Source organism: Saccostrea echinata, unplaced genomic scaffold, assembly GCF_033153115.1.
Source record: "Saccostrea echinata isolate AGI-Se365-2 ecotype Australia unplaced genomic scaffold, CSIRO_AGI_Sech_v1 ptg000001l, whole genome shotgun sequence".
In the NCBI taxonomy this organism is placed as follows: Eukaryota; Metazoa; Mollusca; class Bivalvia; order Ostreida; family Ostreidae; genus Saccostrea; species Saccostrea echinata.
Window position 1 is genome coordinate 22,597,931 of NW_026889750.1, and position 13,662 is coordinate 22,611,592.

The 13,662-nt window shown below is 32.1% G+C and overlaps 1 protein-coding gene across 1 annotated transcript; it reads left to right on the forward strand.

Annotated features, from left to right (window-relative positions):
• Positions 1-457: 457 nt before the first annotated feature.
• Positions 458-13,510, forward strand: LOC133195856 (uncharacterized). Its single transcript, XM_061331826.1, has 4 exons — positions 458-523; positions 2,063-2,390; positions 11,290-11,490; positions 13,195-13,510. The coding sequence occupies exons 1-4, from the start codon at positions 458-460 to the stop codon at positions 13,434-13,436; spliced, it is 837 nt and encodes a 278-aa protein (XP_061187810.1). The 3' UTR covers positions 13,437-13,510.
• Positions 13,511-13,662: the final 152 nt, after the last annotated feature.

Sequence of the window (13,662 nt, forward strand, 5' to 3'; positions counted from 1 at the left end):
CCAACAATTGTAATACATTGACCTTGACCTTGGAGTTTGACCTACTTTTGAAACACTTTAACCTTGGTCATAACTTTTGAACGATTGGTACTTCAGCTTTCATATTTCACCTGTATATTTCTTGTGAGAAGGCCTTTCCTTGGGCACCATTAATTTTGACCATTTGACCATGACCTTGATGTTTGAAAAAAGAAATTAACCTTTTCCATATCCATTCAATGGTTGCTGCTACGGCTATCATATTTCACAGGTATATTCCTCGAGACAAGACCTTATTTTGGGTACCAACATATTTGATTTGCATTTGAGAAAGTTAAACCTTTGTTATAAGTTGCCATACGGGGACATCAGTGTTTCACAAACACATCTTGTTTCTGAGTGCAAAAAATGTCAGTGGTATTTTATTACACACAGCTGCCTAGAACGACAAAGAAATATTATGTGATACAGTCAGACAATGTTATTTCGAACTCGATGGGACCGAGAAAAACTTCGAGATATCCGAGAGTTCGAGACACTGAGGGTAAAATACAATAAGAAAATACTAGTAGTGTTCGGGACTTCCAAATCACTTCGACGTATCAATGGTATTTGAGATATCCGTGTTCGAGATACGAGATTCAGCTGTATTACTATCACTAAACGGTTGTTTTTCTTCTTTACTGCGTCATCTTGTCGTTTTCACCTCCACAAAGCAAACTCTCTGAGAAAATATACATAATAAAGAGGCTTGTGTCCCCCTCCCCCCCCGGAAACAGGTTTCTCGAGAATGAAGAAGTTGTTTAGTCTTTTTTTCTTTTGCTTGTCAACAAATTTCGAGCTGGGAAAAAATCCTGGATCCGCGCATTGAAAAAGATAACTTAATGTATCATTATTACCGTCTTCACAGAGTTGAAGTATTTTACAGTCTTTGGGCGATGCACTTTCTCTCTTTTGTGATTGGTAGAAATTGCATGATGTGAAAATTTTCAATAAATGTTGTTTTAATAAAGGGAGATAATTTTCTGATGATCTAATTTTCGTACGACTTAACAATTTTTCAAGATTTTGAATCTTAAAAAAAAAATTAATAAAACGAACAGAGGAAAATGGCAATAAATAAATCTAAATAACACTTTAGTATTTTATGGTAATTACTAAAAAGCGATTCTATATTTTCATTGTAAACAGATATGTTCTTTATGATGCCTGCGAACACCCCCCCCCCCCCCCCAAAAAAAAGAGAAAGATCTAAAAAAAATAGACTGCAAATACATTTCTTACATTCTTATCATGGGTTAATCACTATATCGTGTTTTTTTTTCAGAAACGTTAATGTTCTTGCAATACAGTTTTTGATTTGTGTACTCCAGTCCGTCTACAAATATTATCCTTACAGAGAGTCGTGGTATTTTTCACAATCTGAAGAACTTTTTTCAAGCACTATCGACAGAATGAAGACAAATTGCATTTGTGATGATATTGATCACTTCTAACAATTCTTAAAATATTGTTTGAACCTTGATGACTATACATATGTAAATAAGAAGAAATATTTCTATAGATTGTTTGCATTATTGACAGATTCTTTCTCTGCATTTTTTTAAAATAAAAAATATCGTAAAATCTGAAGTACTTTGATGCAATGTAATAAATTCTGAATCGCATCCACTTCGAGGAATTTTGTTTTACAAATGGGCTCTTACAATTTGTTACCCAGCCGAATACTCTTTTCACCTGATTTTTTTTTTTTATCTTTTTTGTCTTGGTTTCTCAGCTTGGATTATCCATAGATTTTCCTGATACTATTTGTAGTAAGCTTGTTTGACGCGGATTGTTATCCCATGTCTTCAACTGAAACAAAAAACTCCCTGAATACGAATTCTGATTGGTTTACTAAATCGTTCATACTGTCTGGTAATTGACCTGACAAATATATAATTACGACGCATTAGTTCCCGACATGGCATTAATGAATTTGTTATGATTGCAACCCCAAAAAAGATCAATTTGAAAACAAGAAATATCGAACCAGCCATAATATTCGGACTGTTTCTTCTTTCTTTACTATATCATTCATAAGAGATCATTAGAAATGGGTGGATGTAACTGTATTCTATTTTATATCATTATAACACTTTATACACAGTCTAAAGGTGAATCCAGAGTTCTAAGAGGCTTTCAAGATTCCAACATGAAGAACAGGGTTTTTTCATCACATCCTATTAGTGCATCCGTAAAAAGAAGTAAAATACAATGTGTTGATGCGTGTTCAATGGTGGAGAATTGTCTCTCTTTACTCTATAATAGTGTTACACGGATCTGTAAACTTTATGACCAAGATTTCACTCAAGAAGATGCCCTCCCTTACGAATTCGAAGAAAATTTGGATTATTTCTACATTATTAGAGGTAAACTCTTGTTAATGATTGACCTTTATTATTTTTTTAAAGAGCATACAGTGTATATATAGTGTTAATAATTAATTAAATGAAAAAAAAAAAAAAGATTAGCAATTTTTTTTAATACTTTTTTTTAGAAAAAAATTTAACTTTTTTAGTTTAATATTTAAAAGTTGCCTATTTTGATTTAAGCATGAAAAGTATGATAGTTTACGATAACCATTCAAAATGCAGCGATTTCATATATTTATATGGAAATATTTATTTGGAAAATGTTGAACAATAAATTATAAATACATGATTGTAACTGTACAAATAAGGGAATACTTCATTATCGTATAACCCCAAATTACACATAAAGTAGTTATTTTCAAATTTTCTTTTTAAAAAAAGAATTAAAAGGGAGATTTTAATAGCAACGAGTTTGTCCTGAGCTTTTCTACTGTTCCTTCATCTTGACATTTCGTTAGTAACACTTACAATTTCAGTGGTTTTCTAGACCACATACGCCATTATCTCTATCTGAAGCATATACAAAGAATATTTTACATGGTCATCACCAATTTTGAATTCACTGTGTATTTTAGATCGTTCCTGCTCCTAGCTTTATCCAAACTGGCCCCAAGATCATACACTGCATACAACTTCACACTTGTAAACGATTTCGCTCTGTTTAACTTGGTTCAAACAAAGCTATTTTAAAAGAGAGGTCTACATGGACTTGGTGGATTTGCCCCCTTTGAATTTTGGGGACAAGAGGGGCGAACAATAAAACTGGGGCCAAAATTTCTCTGTATGCGTAGTACATAAATTACTATACAAATCATATCTGTAACTGACTCTCTGTACCATCCATTCAGAGAGAGAGAGAGAGAGAGAGAGAGAGAGAGAGAGAGAGAGAGAGAGAGAACTAATTAAATCGCGGAATCCTTGCAAACTTCTTATACGTAACTGCATAGACAATGATCTATATCCAAAATACAACAAAAGACATTTTAGAAAAAAAGTAGCATGTATTGATAGAGATATTCAATTTTTAATTTGGAAAAATGCATAAAAAGTCTAAAAAAAAAACCTAAAGATATTTAGAAATGCAAAAAGGCTTAGTAGGTTTGGAATCGGGTTGTCGCGTGAATTGCTCCGTGAATCTAATGGTCGCACAGTAAAAATCATTGTATATTTTCAAAATTTTAGTAAATGTGTCTGATTTTATTTTTTACATACTAATAAACAAAAGATAGTAATTTAATCAGACATACGTCATTCTTTTAAGTACTAAATAAATTTTCCGTAAATCAATGTGTCCGCGAACTGTTCTAATAAGCCTTGTATATTTTATCTGATCTTCTCATTTTGATGATACTGTTTCTGTTTCTTGGTTTGTTACAACGCAAAATGGAATATCAATGCAAAATGTTAAAAACTGAGACTATTACATTTGGCGTTATTATATTTTGCGTCGAGAATAACACTTTTAAGATTATAACATTTTGAGTTATTACATTTTACGTCGAGAAGAACGCAGCATGTAATTTGACTTTTTTTAATAGCACACGTTTTCCATCATTACATTTTGCATCGAAATTGCCGCAGAATGTAATATCGATAAAAGGTTATGGTCGCTTTTTATCTCTACAAATTAATGCATTTTTCATAGAAAGTGGAAAAATATTGCAACCAATAAAGTTTCTTTAAACAAATATAAATTTGCCCCCCCCCCCCTCCAAAATATTCATAGATTTCCTGTTGATACACGTTTTGCATTGATCTCGAGGAAAAGTTTATTAAAACAAAATGTCATAATCCTTGTTAGTTGCCTTAACATATTCGAACCTTTAGAAGTTTTTTCCCCCTTTGAATCATTGTTCCTATACCCTAAAAATGTTTTTATATAAATCGAATATATAGGATTTTATTTTACCTACAGATTATATATTAAAGCTTTTCAATTACAATTATTGTAAATTCTCTAATTTGTTGCGCTTCGAAAATTGGTTTCTCCCTGAATTTGGAGGGACAAGTAACTATTTCAACTGGTGTTAATACCACTTGTGTAAATTACAACACACATTGTCAGGAACACAAAATGTGAATATATTTGTAGTTTTTAATATCGTATAATATTAACAGATTTTTGAAACATCGGGAAATATGTCCTCGACGCAAAATGTAATAATCCAAAAAGTGTGCTATTACATTTGGCTTTATTACATTTTGCGTTGATCTCAACGCAGAATGTAATAATCTCAAATTAACACCGTTATTACTTTTACATTGTAACATTTTTTTCTGTATCATTGTTATATTGTTGTTTCTGTATCATTGGTGGTTTTTGTCGTAACTGACGTCACAAAGGCCACAGTCTTTGTCAGTGAAAGGACAAGGCATGGTACATATCTAAAAGACCAAGTTTAGACTTTTAATACTTTTTAATACTTTTAACACTGATATCATTGTTAATGATTTTGGAAGAAAGTTGATTGCTTATGTAGAACAACAGGTTTACGCATTGTCAATGGTAGACTCATAAATGATCCAAATGGAAGTGTCAAATTTTATGGTATGAGTATAAGTACAATATATTACCTATTAAATAAATGCAAATCTTATACGGTACTAATTTTAATGAACTAATGAATAAAACTTTAGCACTATTTTAGATTTTAATATTGACAAGTTTGATTTTTTCCCCTGCCCACTCCCCTGTAACATTTGCTTTGAAAATATCAAGTTTTTGTAAGAATGACAGAGCACCCTAGGGTCACAAGTAAACAGTAAGAGCAATTTGAAAGTCTGTAAAGTGGATTGATGATTATAATAGTAATGTATATAGATGTAAATTCTGTTCTGTTAGACAATTTTAATTCTATTGTTAACTGTATACCCAGTTTGACAGCTTAAAGGCTGCTAATAATTGTGTAAATACTTTTGGCAATAATTTGTGTGATTTATTATTATCCTATTGTTACTGAACGTGTTAATCCAGTTAGACAAAGTAAAAATAATGGTGACAAATGAAAGGACAAGCCAATGGTTTAATGATGTGTGTAAGGCAAAATTTTTAGATTACAAAATAGCATAACAATTATAATAATAGCATATCTGCTGATAATAGACTGGTTCTTCTGGAAAAGAAACATACTCACAAAAAAGTCTCACGTTAACACAAAGGTAATTAGAAACATACTCACAAAAAAGTCTCACGTAAGCACAAACGTAATTAGAAACATACTCACAAAAAGTCTCACGTAAACACAAACGTAATTAGAAACATACTCACAAAAAAGTCTCACGTAAGCACAAACGTAATTAGAAGCATACTCACAAAAAATTCTCACGTAAACACAAACGTAATTAGAAACATACTTACAAAAATGTCTCACGTTAACACAAACGTAATTAGAAACATACTCACAAAAAATTCTCACGTTAACACAAACGTAATTAGAAACATACTCACAAAAAAGTCTCACGTTAACACAAACGTAATTAGAAACATACTCACAAAAAAGTCTCACGTTAACACAAACGTAATTAGAAGCATACTTACAAAAAAGTCTCACGTTAACACAAACGTAATTAGAAGCATACTCACAAAAAAAGTCTCACGTTAACACAAACGTAATTAGAAGCGTACTCACAAAAAAGTCTCACGTTAACACAAACGTAATTAGAAACATACTCACAAAAAAGTCTCACGTTAACACAAACGTAATTAGAAACATACTCACAAAAAAGTCCCACGTAAGCACAAACGTAATTAGAAGCATACTTACAAAAAAGTCTCACGTTAACACAAAGGTAATTAGAAGCATACTCACAAAAAAGTCTCACGAAAGCACAAACGTAATTAGAAGCGTACTCACAAAAAAGTCTCACGTAAACACAAACGTAATTAGAAACATACTCACAAAAAAGTCTCACGTAAGCACAAACGTAATTAGAAGCATACTCACAAAAAATTCTCACGTAAACACAAACGTAATTAGAAACATACTTACAAAAATGTCTCACGTTAACACAAACGTAATTAGAAACATACTCACAAAAAGTCTCACGTTAACACAAACGTAATTAGAAACATACTCACAAAAAAGTCTCACGTTAACACAAACGTAATTAGAAACATACTCACAAAAAAGTCTCACGTTAACACAAACGTAATTAGAAGCATACTTACAAAAAAGTCTCACGTTAACACAAACGTAATTAGAAGCATACTCACAAAAAAAGTCTCACGTTAACACAAACGTAATTAGAAGCGTACTCACAAAAAAGTCTCACGTAAACACAAACGTAATTAGAAACATACTCACAAAAAAGTCTCACGTTAACACAAACGTAATTAGAAACATACTCACAAAAAAGTCCCACGTAAGCACAAACGTAATTAGAAGCATACTTACAAAAAAGTCTCACGTTAACACAAAGGTAATTAGAAGCATACTCACAAAAAAGTCTCACGAAAGCACAAACGTAATTAGAAGCGTACTCACAAAAAAGTCTCACGTAAACACAAACGTAATTAGAAACATACTCACAAAAAAGTCTCACGTAAGCACAAACGTAATTAGAAGCATACTCACAAAAAATTCTCACGTAAACACAAACGTAATTAGAAACATACTTACAAAAATGTCTCACGTTAACACAAACGTAATTAGAAACATACTCACAAAAAAGTCTCACGTTAACACAAACGTAATTAGAAACATACTCACAAAAAAGTCTCACGTTAACACAAACGTAATTAGAAGCATACTTACAAAAAAGTCTCACGTTAACACAAACGTAATTAGAAGCATACTCACAAAAAAAGTCTCACGTTAACACAAACGTAATTAGAAGCGTACTCACAAAAAAGTCTCACGTAAACACAAACGTAATTAGAAACATACTCACAAAAAAGTCTCACGTTAACACAAACGTAATTAGAAACATACTCACAAAAAAGTCCCACGTAAGCACAAACGTAATTAGAAACATACTTACAAAAAAGTCTCACGTTAACACAAACGTAATTAGAAGCATACTAACAAAAAAGTCTCACGTTAACACAAACGTAATTAGAAACATACTCACAAAAAAGTCTCACGTTAACACAAACGTAATTAGAAGCATACTAACAAAAAAGTCTCACGAAAGCACAAACGTAATTAGAAGCATACTAACAAAAAAGTCTCACGAAACACAAACGTAATTAGATGCATACTCACAAAAAAGTCTCACGTTAACACAAACCAAATTAGAAGCATACTCACAAAAAAGTCTCACGTAGGCACAAACGTAATTTGAAGCATACTCTCAAAAAGTCTCACGTAAGCACAAACGTAATTAGAAACATACTCACAAAAAAAGTTTCACGTAAGCACAATCGTAATTAGAAACATACTCACAAAAATGTCTCACGTAAGCACAAACGTAATTAGAAACATACTCACAAAAAAGACTCACGTAAGCACAAAAGTAATTTGAAACATACTCATAAAAAAGTCTCACGTAAGCACAAACGTAATTAGAAACATACTCACAAAAAAGTCTCACGTTAACACAAACGTAATTAGAAACATACTCACAAAAAAGTCTCACGTTAACACAAACGTAATTAGAAACATACTTACAAAAAGTCTCACGTAAGCACAAACGTAATTAGAAACATACTCACAAAAAAGTCTCACGTAAGCACAAACGTAATTAGAAACATATACTCACAAACAAGAAGTGTTTGTGAAACACTAATGCCCCCGTATGGCAACTTATAGCAAAGGTTAAACTTTCTCAAATGCAAATTAAATATGTTGGTACCCAAAGTAAGGTCTTGTCTCGAGAAATATATACCTGTGAAATATGAAAGCCCTAGCAGCAACCATTGAATAGATACGGAAAAGGTTGAAGTTTCCATAAGTATGTCAAACATCAAGGTCAAGGTCAAATGGTCAAAATTAATGGTGCCCAAGGAAAGGCCTTCTCCCAAGAAATACACAGGTGAAATATGAAGGCCGAAGTACCAATCTTTCAAAAGTTATGACCAAGGTTAAAGTTTTTCAAAAATAGATCAAACTCCAAGGTCAAGGTCAATGGATTGCAATTGTTGGTATCCAAAGGAAGGACTTGTCACAAGAAATAGACAGGTTAAATATGAAAGCCCTAGCACCAACTGTTCAAAAGTTCTGTCCAACTTCAAATTTTCCAAAAGTAGGTCAAACTCCAAGGTCAAAGGGTCAAAGTTGTTGGTATCCAAGGGAAGGTCTTGTGACAAGGATTACATATGTGAAGTATGAGACCTAGCACCAACCGTACAAAAGTTATGGCCAATGTTAAAGTTTTTCAAAAGTAGGTCAAACCCCAAGTTCAAGGTCAAAGGGTCAAAGTCATTGGTATCCGAAGGAAGGTCTTGTAACAAGAATTATATATGTGAAGTATGAGAGCCCTAGTACCAATGGTTCAAAAGTTATGGCCAAGGTTAAAGTTTTTCAAAAGTAGGTCAAACTCCAAGGTCAAGGTCAAAGGGTCAAAGTTGTTTGTGTCCAAGGGAAGGTCTTGTCACAAGGATTACATATGTGAAGGATGAAAGCACTAGCTCCAACCGTTCAAATGTTATGGCCAAGGTGAAAGTTTTTCAAAAGTAGGTCAAACTCCAAGGTCAAGGTCAAAGGGTCAAAGTTGTTGGTATCCAAAGGAAGGACTTGCCACAAGGATTACACATGTGAAGTATGAAAGCCCTAGCACTAACCGTACAAAAGTTATGGCCAATGTTAAAGTTTTTCAAAAGTAGGTCAAACTCCAAGGTCAAGGTCAAAGTTGTTGGTATCCAAAAGGAAGGACTTGCCACAAAGATTACACATGTGAAGTATGAAAGCCCTAGCACCAACCGTACAAAAGTTATGGCCAAGGTTAAAGTTGGGTAAAATTTTGCAAAACTGGGTCAAGGTCAAAAAGTCAAATATGGTGGTACCCAAAGAAAGGTCTTGTCAAAAGGAATACACATGTGAAATATGAAACTCATATCTCTAACAAATCAAAAGTTATGGGCAATGTTAAAGTTTTTGCGGACAAACAGACAAACAGACAGACGGACGGACAGGGCAAGAACTATATACCCCCGAATGTTCTATACGAGGGCATAAAAAAGAAAAATTCAAATTACTGGTTAAAATTACAAAATACATTTAAATGCAATTGTGTACTAGAATCAAGTTTACAGGATATGGTAGAAAATGATATATGGATCACAAACATAAGAAATGAATTCCATCAGGATGGTCTATCAGATTTATATAACAATAGTAATGTAGATTCAAACTCCATTAAGATATTGTATAAAGAATTTGTGAAATTTTCATTTAGATGCTCAGACATGCAAATTTTAAGAAGAAATTTTTCTAAAATTCCTCTGTTGTGGGATTTTTTTCGATTTCTTGTTTAAATCGAAAAACAGAGGAGTTGGAGTTTGTATTTCCTGTTTTTTGGGGGTACACAAATTGTATCTTGTGCTAAATGTCTCAGGCCTTTGTCTCCTTGCTGTGATTCACTTAAGAATAAAAATGCATTTAGCTCAAAATGGCAAGTCGCTAGGAGGAAAAAATGTTTCCACACAGCCCTCTAATACCCAAATGGACAGAGTATTTATAGGTATATCCTGTTCCTTAATCCAAAAAGATTTTCTGAATAAACATTGCTAAAGCTGTGTTATACCAATTCATTAATCTGTAGTCTCTAATTTTCATATCGCTGGCTCTATCCATTTTTCAAGCGAGCTCAGAATGACATAAACAAAAGGCCGTGGACATACGAATCGGATCAGCTGGTTCGTCGTTATTGGAAGCTAAGGAACGACATCTCCATAATCAAATAAACGCATTGAAAAGATATTAAATTGCAAATCGGATCTGGGCTGGTATTGACTGCGCTTATCAGGTCCAAAAATAAGGTTGAAATAAAAAGAATGATTTTTACGTCATGATTCCAAGTTTCTCTAAAGACATTTTTATTGATGTCCAATGTTACCTTTGACTCAGGATGACGAGATGGGCCTTTGAATGCATGATTACAGAACCAAAAGGGTTCAGGTGATGGGTTCTGAAAAGATAGATATTGGCTTCCGTCTACTAATCATCGGTCTTTTTCTCGAAATATTGATAAAACATTAAGATGTAACTGTGTCAAGGATACAAGTTTTGAACAATACTATTTAGATTTAGATCTGCAGTCGATCGTTTTTCTTAATGTGTTAGAACAACTCCATTGACCACAAAGTTTTAAAAGTTTTAAAAGCAGTTTCAAATTTACTTGAATCATACTCTATACATTCAGATAAAAAAAAAGCAAAAACTTTTTTTTCGAAACTATTTTTGGCAATTACAGTGTCATAATAAAGGAACAGAGATGAATGCATTAAAAAGAGGTGAAAATACTTGAATTGTTTAAAAAAAAAATAATAAATAAATAAATAAAAAAAATAAAAAAAAGATACATAGAGGATACTCTGAGTCAATGTTTTTTTTTAGTTCGATATGGAATTAATTTCACAAATAGGACAGGATTTTTTTTTTTTAAAAAATATTTTCACGAGTGCGAAGAACGCGTGAAAAAAACAACAACCAACCCCCCCCCCCAAACCCCCCCCCCCCAAAAAAAAAAACAAAAAGCAAAAAAACTTTCCCATGAATGAAATAAAATCCAAGTCCAATAAAAAACATCAATTTTTCTGTTTATTTTATTTCTTCGGATTTCCTTAAGACCCTATAAGGCTACTAGTTCTTTCAAACAGTGAAAATAAACATTTTCATAGTGCAAAAAAAGTCTGTAAAAATATTAATTTAATTGCATGGATTAATTCCAGTATTTCATCGTTAAATGTAATAAAGATATTATCTAACTCAAAATGTGTGTATGTTTTATTTATTAGTTCCAGATGGATCTATTACAAAAGCGGAATGTGATAAACAGTCTGACTTCCGGTATATATATTTGCTGGACTTCTGCATCAAAGTTTTCTTCGATGACAAGAATTACGAGGAAGCTTTGGAAAAATGTAAAACATTTCATGGCGGTAACCTGGTGAAAATTGACAGAAAACTGAAGCAAAAAGAAGTTGAAAGTTACTTAGGTATGGTAACTTGCTGTGTTTATCGATAAATACTAGTACATGTATATGCAGATGCTAATTCCCAATATACCAAGTACATTATATATGCGCATTTTAAAATTCTTTTTAAATTTGAAACTTTTTGTTATTTTGTTATTGCTTTTTTTTTTGGAAGGGGGTGTTATATTTTAATATGCATGACTATTTTTGAAACAAGGAAATCAAGTAAGGGCAAAATAAAAAAAAAAGATTACAAATCAACATATTTTTATCACATGAGCTTCTACACTATATTATTGTATATACATATATGGTACACGAATATAGAGCTCCCTTTTACGAAGTCGTCCCATATGTAAGCTTCACAAAAAGCATAACCGAAATGCGAGGTCAATATGCATTTCTGTGAATTCGAAATATCTACATTTATTAACTGACCGAATCAAATGCCTACATGTGTTACATGTATATTCACGAGATTGGGAAAGGGGTGATCTAATCATTTTATTATGTTGTAAATTTTGAATTTACTAGGGAGAGGTAAATGCAATATTTACAATTACTTCTCCCTAGTAAATTCAAAATTTACAACAGTGATATCATAATTTTATTTTAGTAAAATAAATCTGAATTCCGGAAATATAATTTAAATTTAATTTAAATTTAAATCAATTCAAATGCATTGAATTGAACAAAATAATTAACACACACACACACACACACACACACACACATACACACACACACACACACACACACACACACATATATATATATATATATATATATATATATATATATATATATATATATATATATATATATATATATATATATATATATATATATATATATATATATATATATATATAACCTTTATTCATAAAAAAAAACAAAATAATAAATCATTTTAGATACACTCTGAATACAATTGCATTTGTTGCTTCATGGAGGGGGGGGGGATTCTCCAATAAAAGAAATTAATTTTCATTTATACAAAACATACAGTGATATCATAATTTTATTTTAGTAAAATAAATCTGAATTCCGGAAATATAATTTAAATTTAATTTAAATTTAAATCAATTCAAATGCATTGAATTGAACAAAATAATTAACACACACACACACACCCACCCTCTCACACACACACACACACCCTCACACACACACACACACACACACCCTCACACACACACACATATATATATATATATATATATATATATATATATATATATATATATATATATATATAACCTTTATTCATAAAAAAAAAAACAAAATAATAAATCATTTTAGATACACTCTGAATACAATTGCATTTGTTGCTTCATGGAGGGGGGGGGGGGATTCTCCAATAAAAGAAATTAATTTTCATTTATACAAAACATGAAATTATCCTGGAATGGGTTGCCTTTTTCTGTTTCTGAAATATTTTGCTCTATGGTTATAATTGCAAGTATTGTAATTTATATAATCACATATAATTATAATAATATGATTATTTCGAAGATAGCATGCGTCTATATTTGACGATTTGACACAGACTCGAGATAAAAATTGTGCTTGAAGAAATTGCACATTTCTGACAGGATGTAAAGTTTTCGATCTATTAGTAATTCCAATGATTAAAACATAATGACACAACTAATTCACCAAATTTACACCCTAGATAACTATCCCACCTACTTAGATTTGGACTATTGTGGTCATTTTTAATAGATACCGTGTCCTCCAATCTGGATTCTGACGACCAGATACGCATCGCAGGCTATCGCTCCAGGGACGACCATTGGGTTTATGACGACAACCAAAAGCTGACTTATTTTAACTGGAACACGGAGCGAGACCAGCCTGATGGACAGTCGGGTATCGCACTGAAAATGACCAGTTCCGGCTACAGATGGCACGATGTTTCGGACTATAGAGACCTCAAGTTCATCTGTGAAATCAGCGCGCGATAGAATGAGAAGGCATCGATCCTATTGAAGCAATTGCACAATTTACCATAATGTACCATAAAGATTTCTGCACTGAATGCTTGTATAATGAAGGTGTTTTAATACTGATGCTTTTTTCTGAAAAAAAATCGAAAGGATTATTCATGTGTACAACATGTACAATACTTAAGCTTTATTGACAAAGTTGCACACATTATACGCTTGTTCTTTTTGTTTTTGTTTTGTTCAT

Bases quoted from the DNA above. Each gene is read 5' to 3' on its own strand.
- LOC133195856 (XM_061331826.1), top strand. From the start codon at position 458: ATGTTATTTCGAACTCGATGGGACCGAGAAAAACTTCGAGATATCCGA. The intron at 524-2,062 runs GTAAAATACAAT...ATCATTCATAAG, and splicing joins GAGAGTTCGAGACACTGAGG to AGATCATTAGAAATGGGTGG. The intron at 11,491-13,194 runs GTATGGTAACTT...CATTTTTAATAG, and splicing joins AGAAGTTGAAAGTTACTTAG to ATACCGTGTCCTCCAATCTG.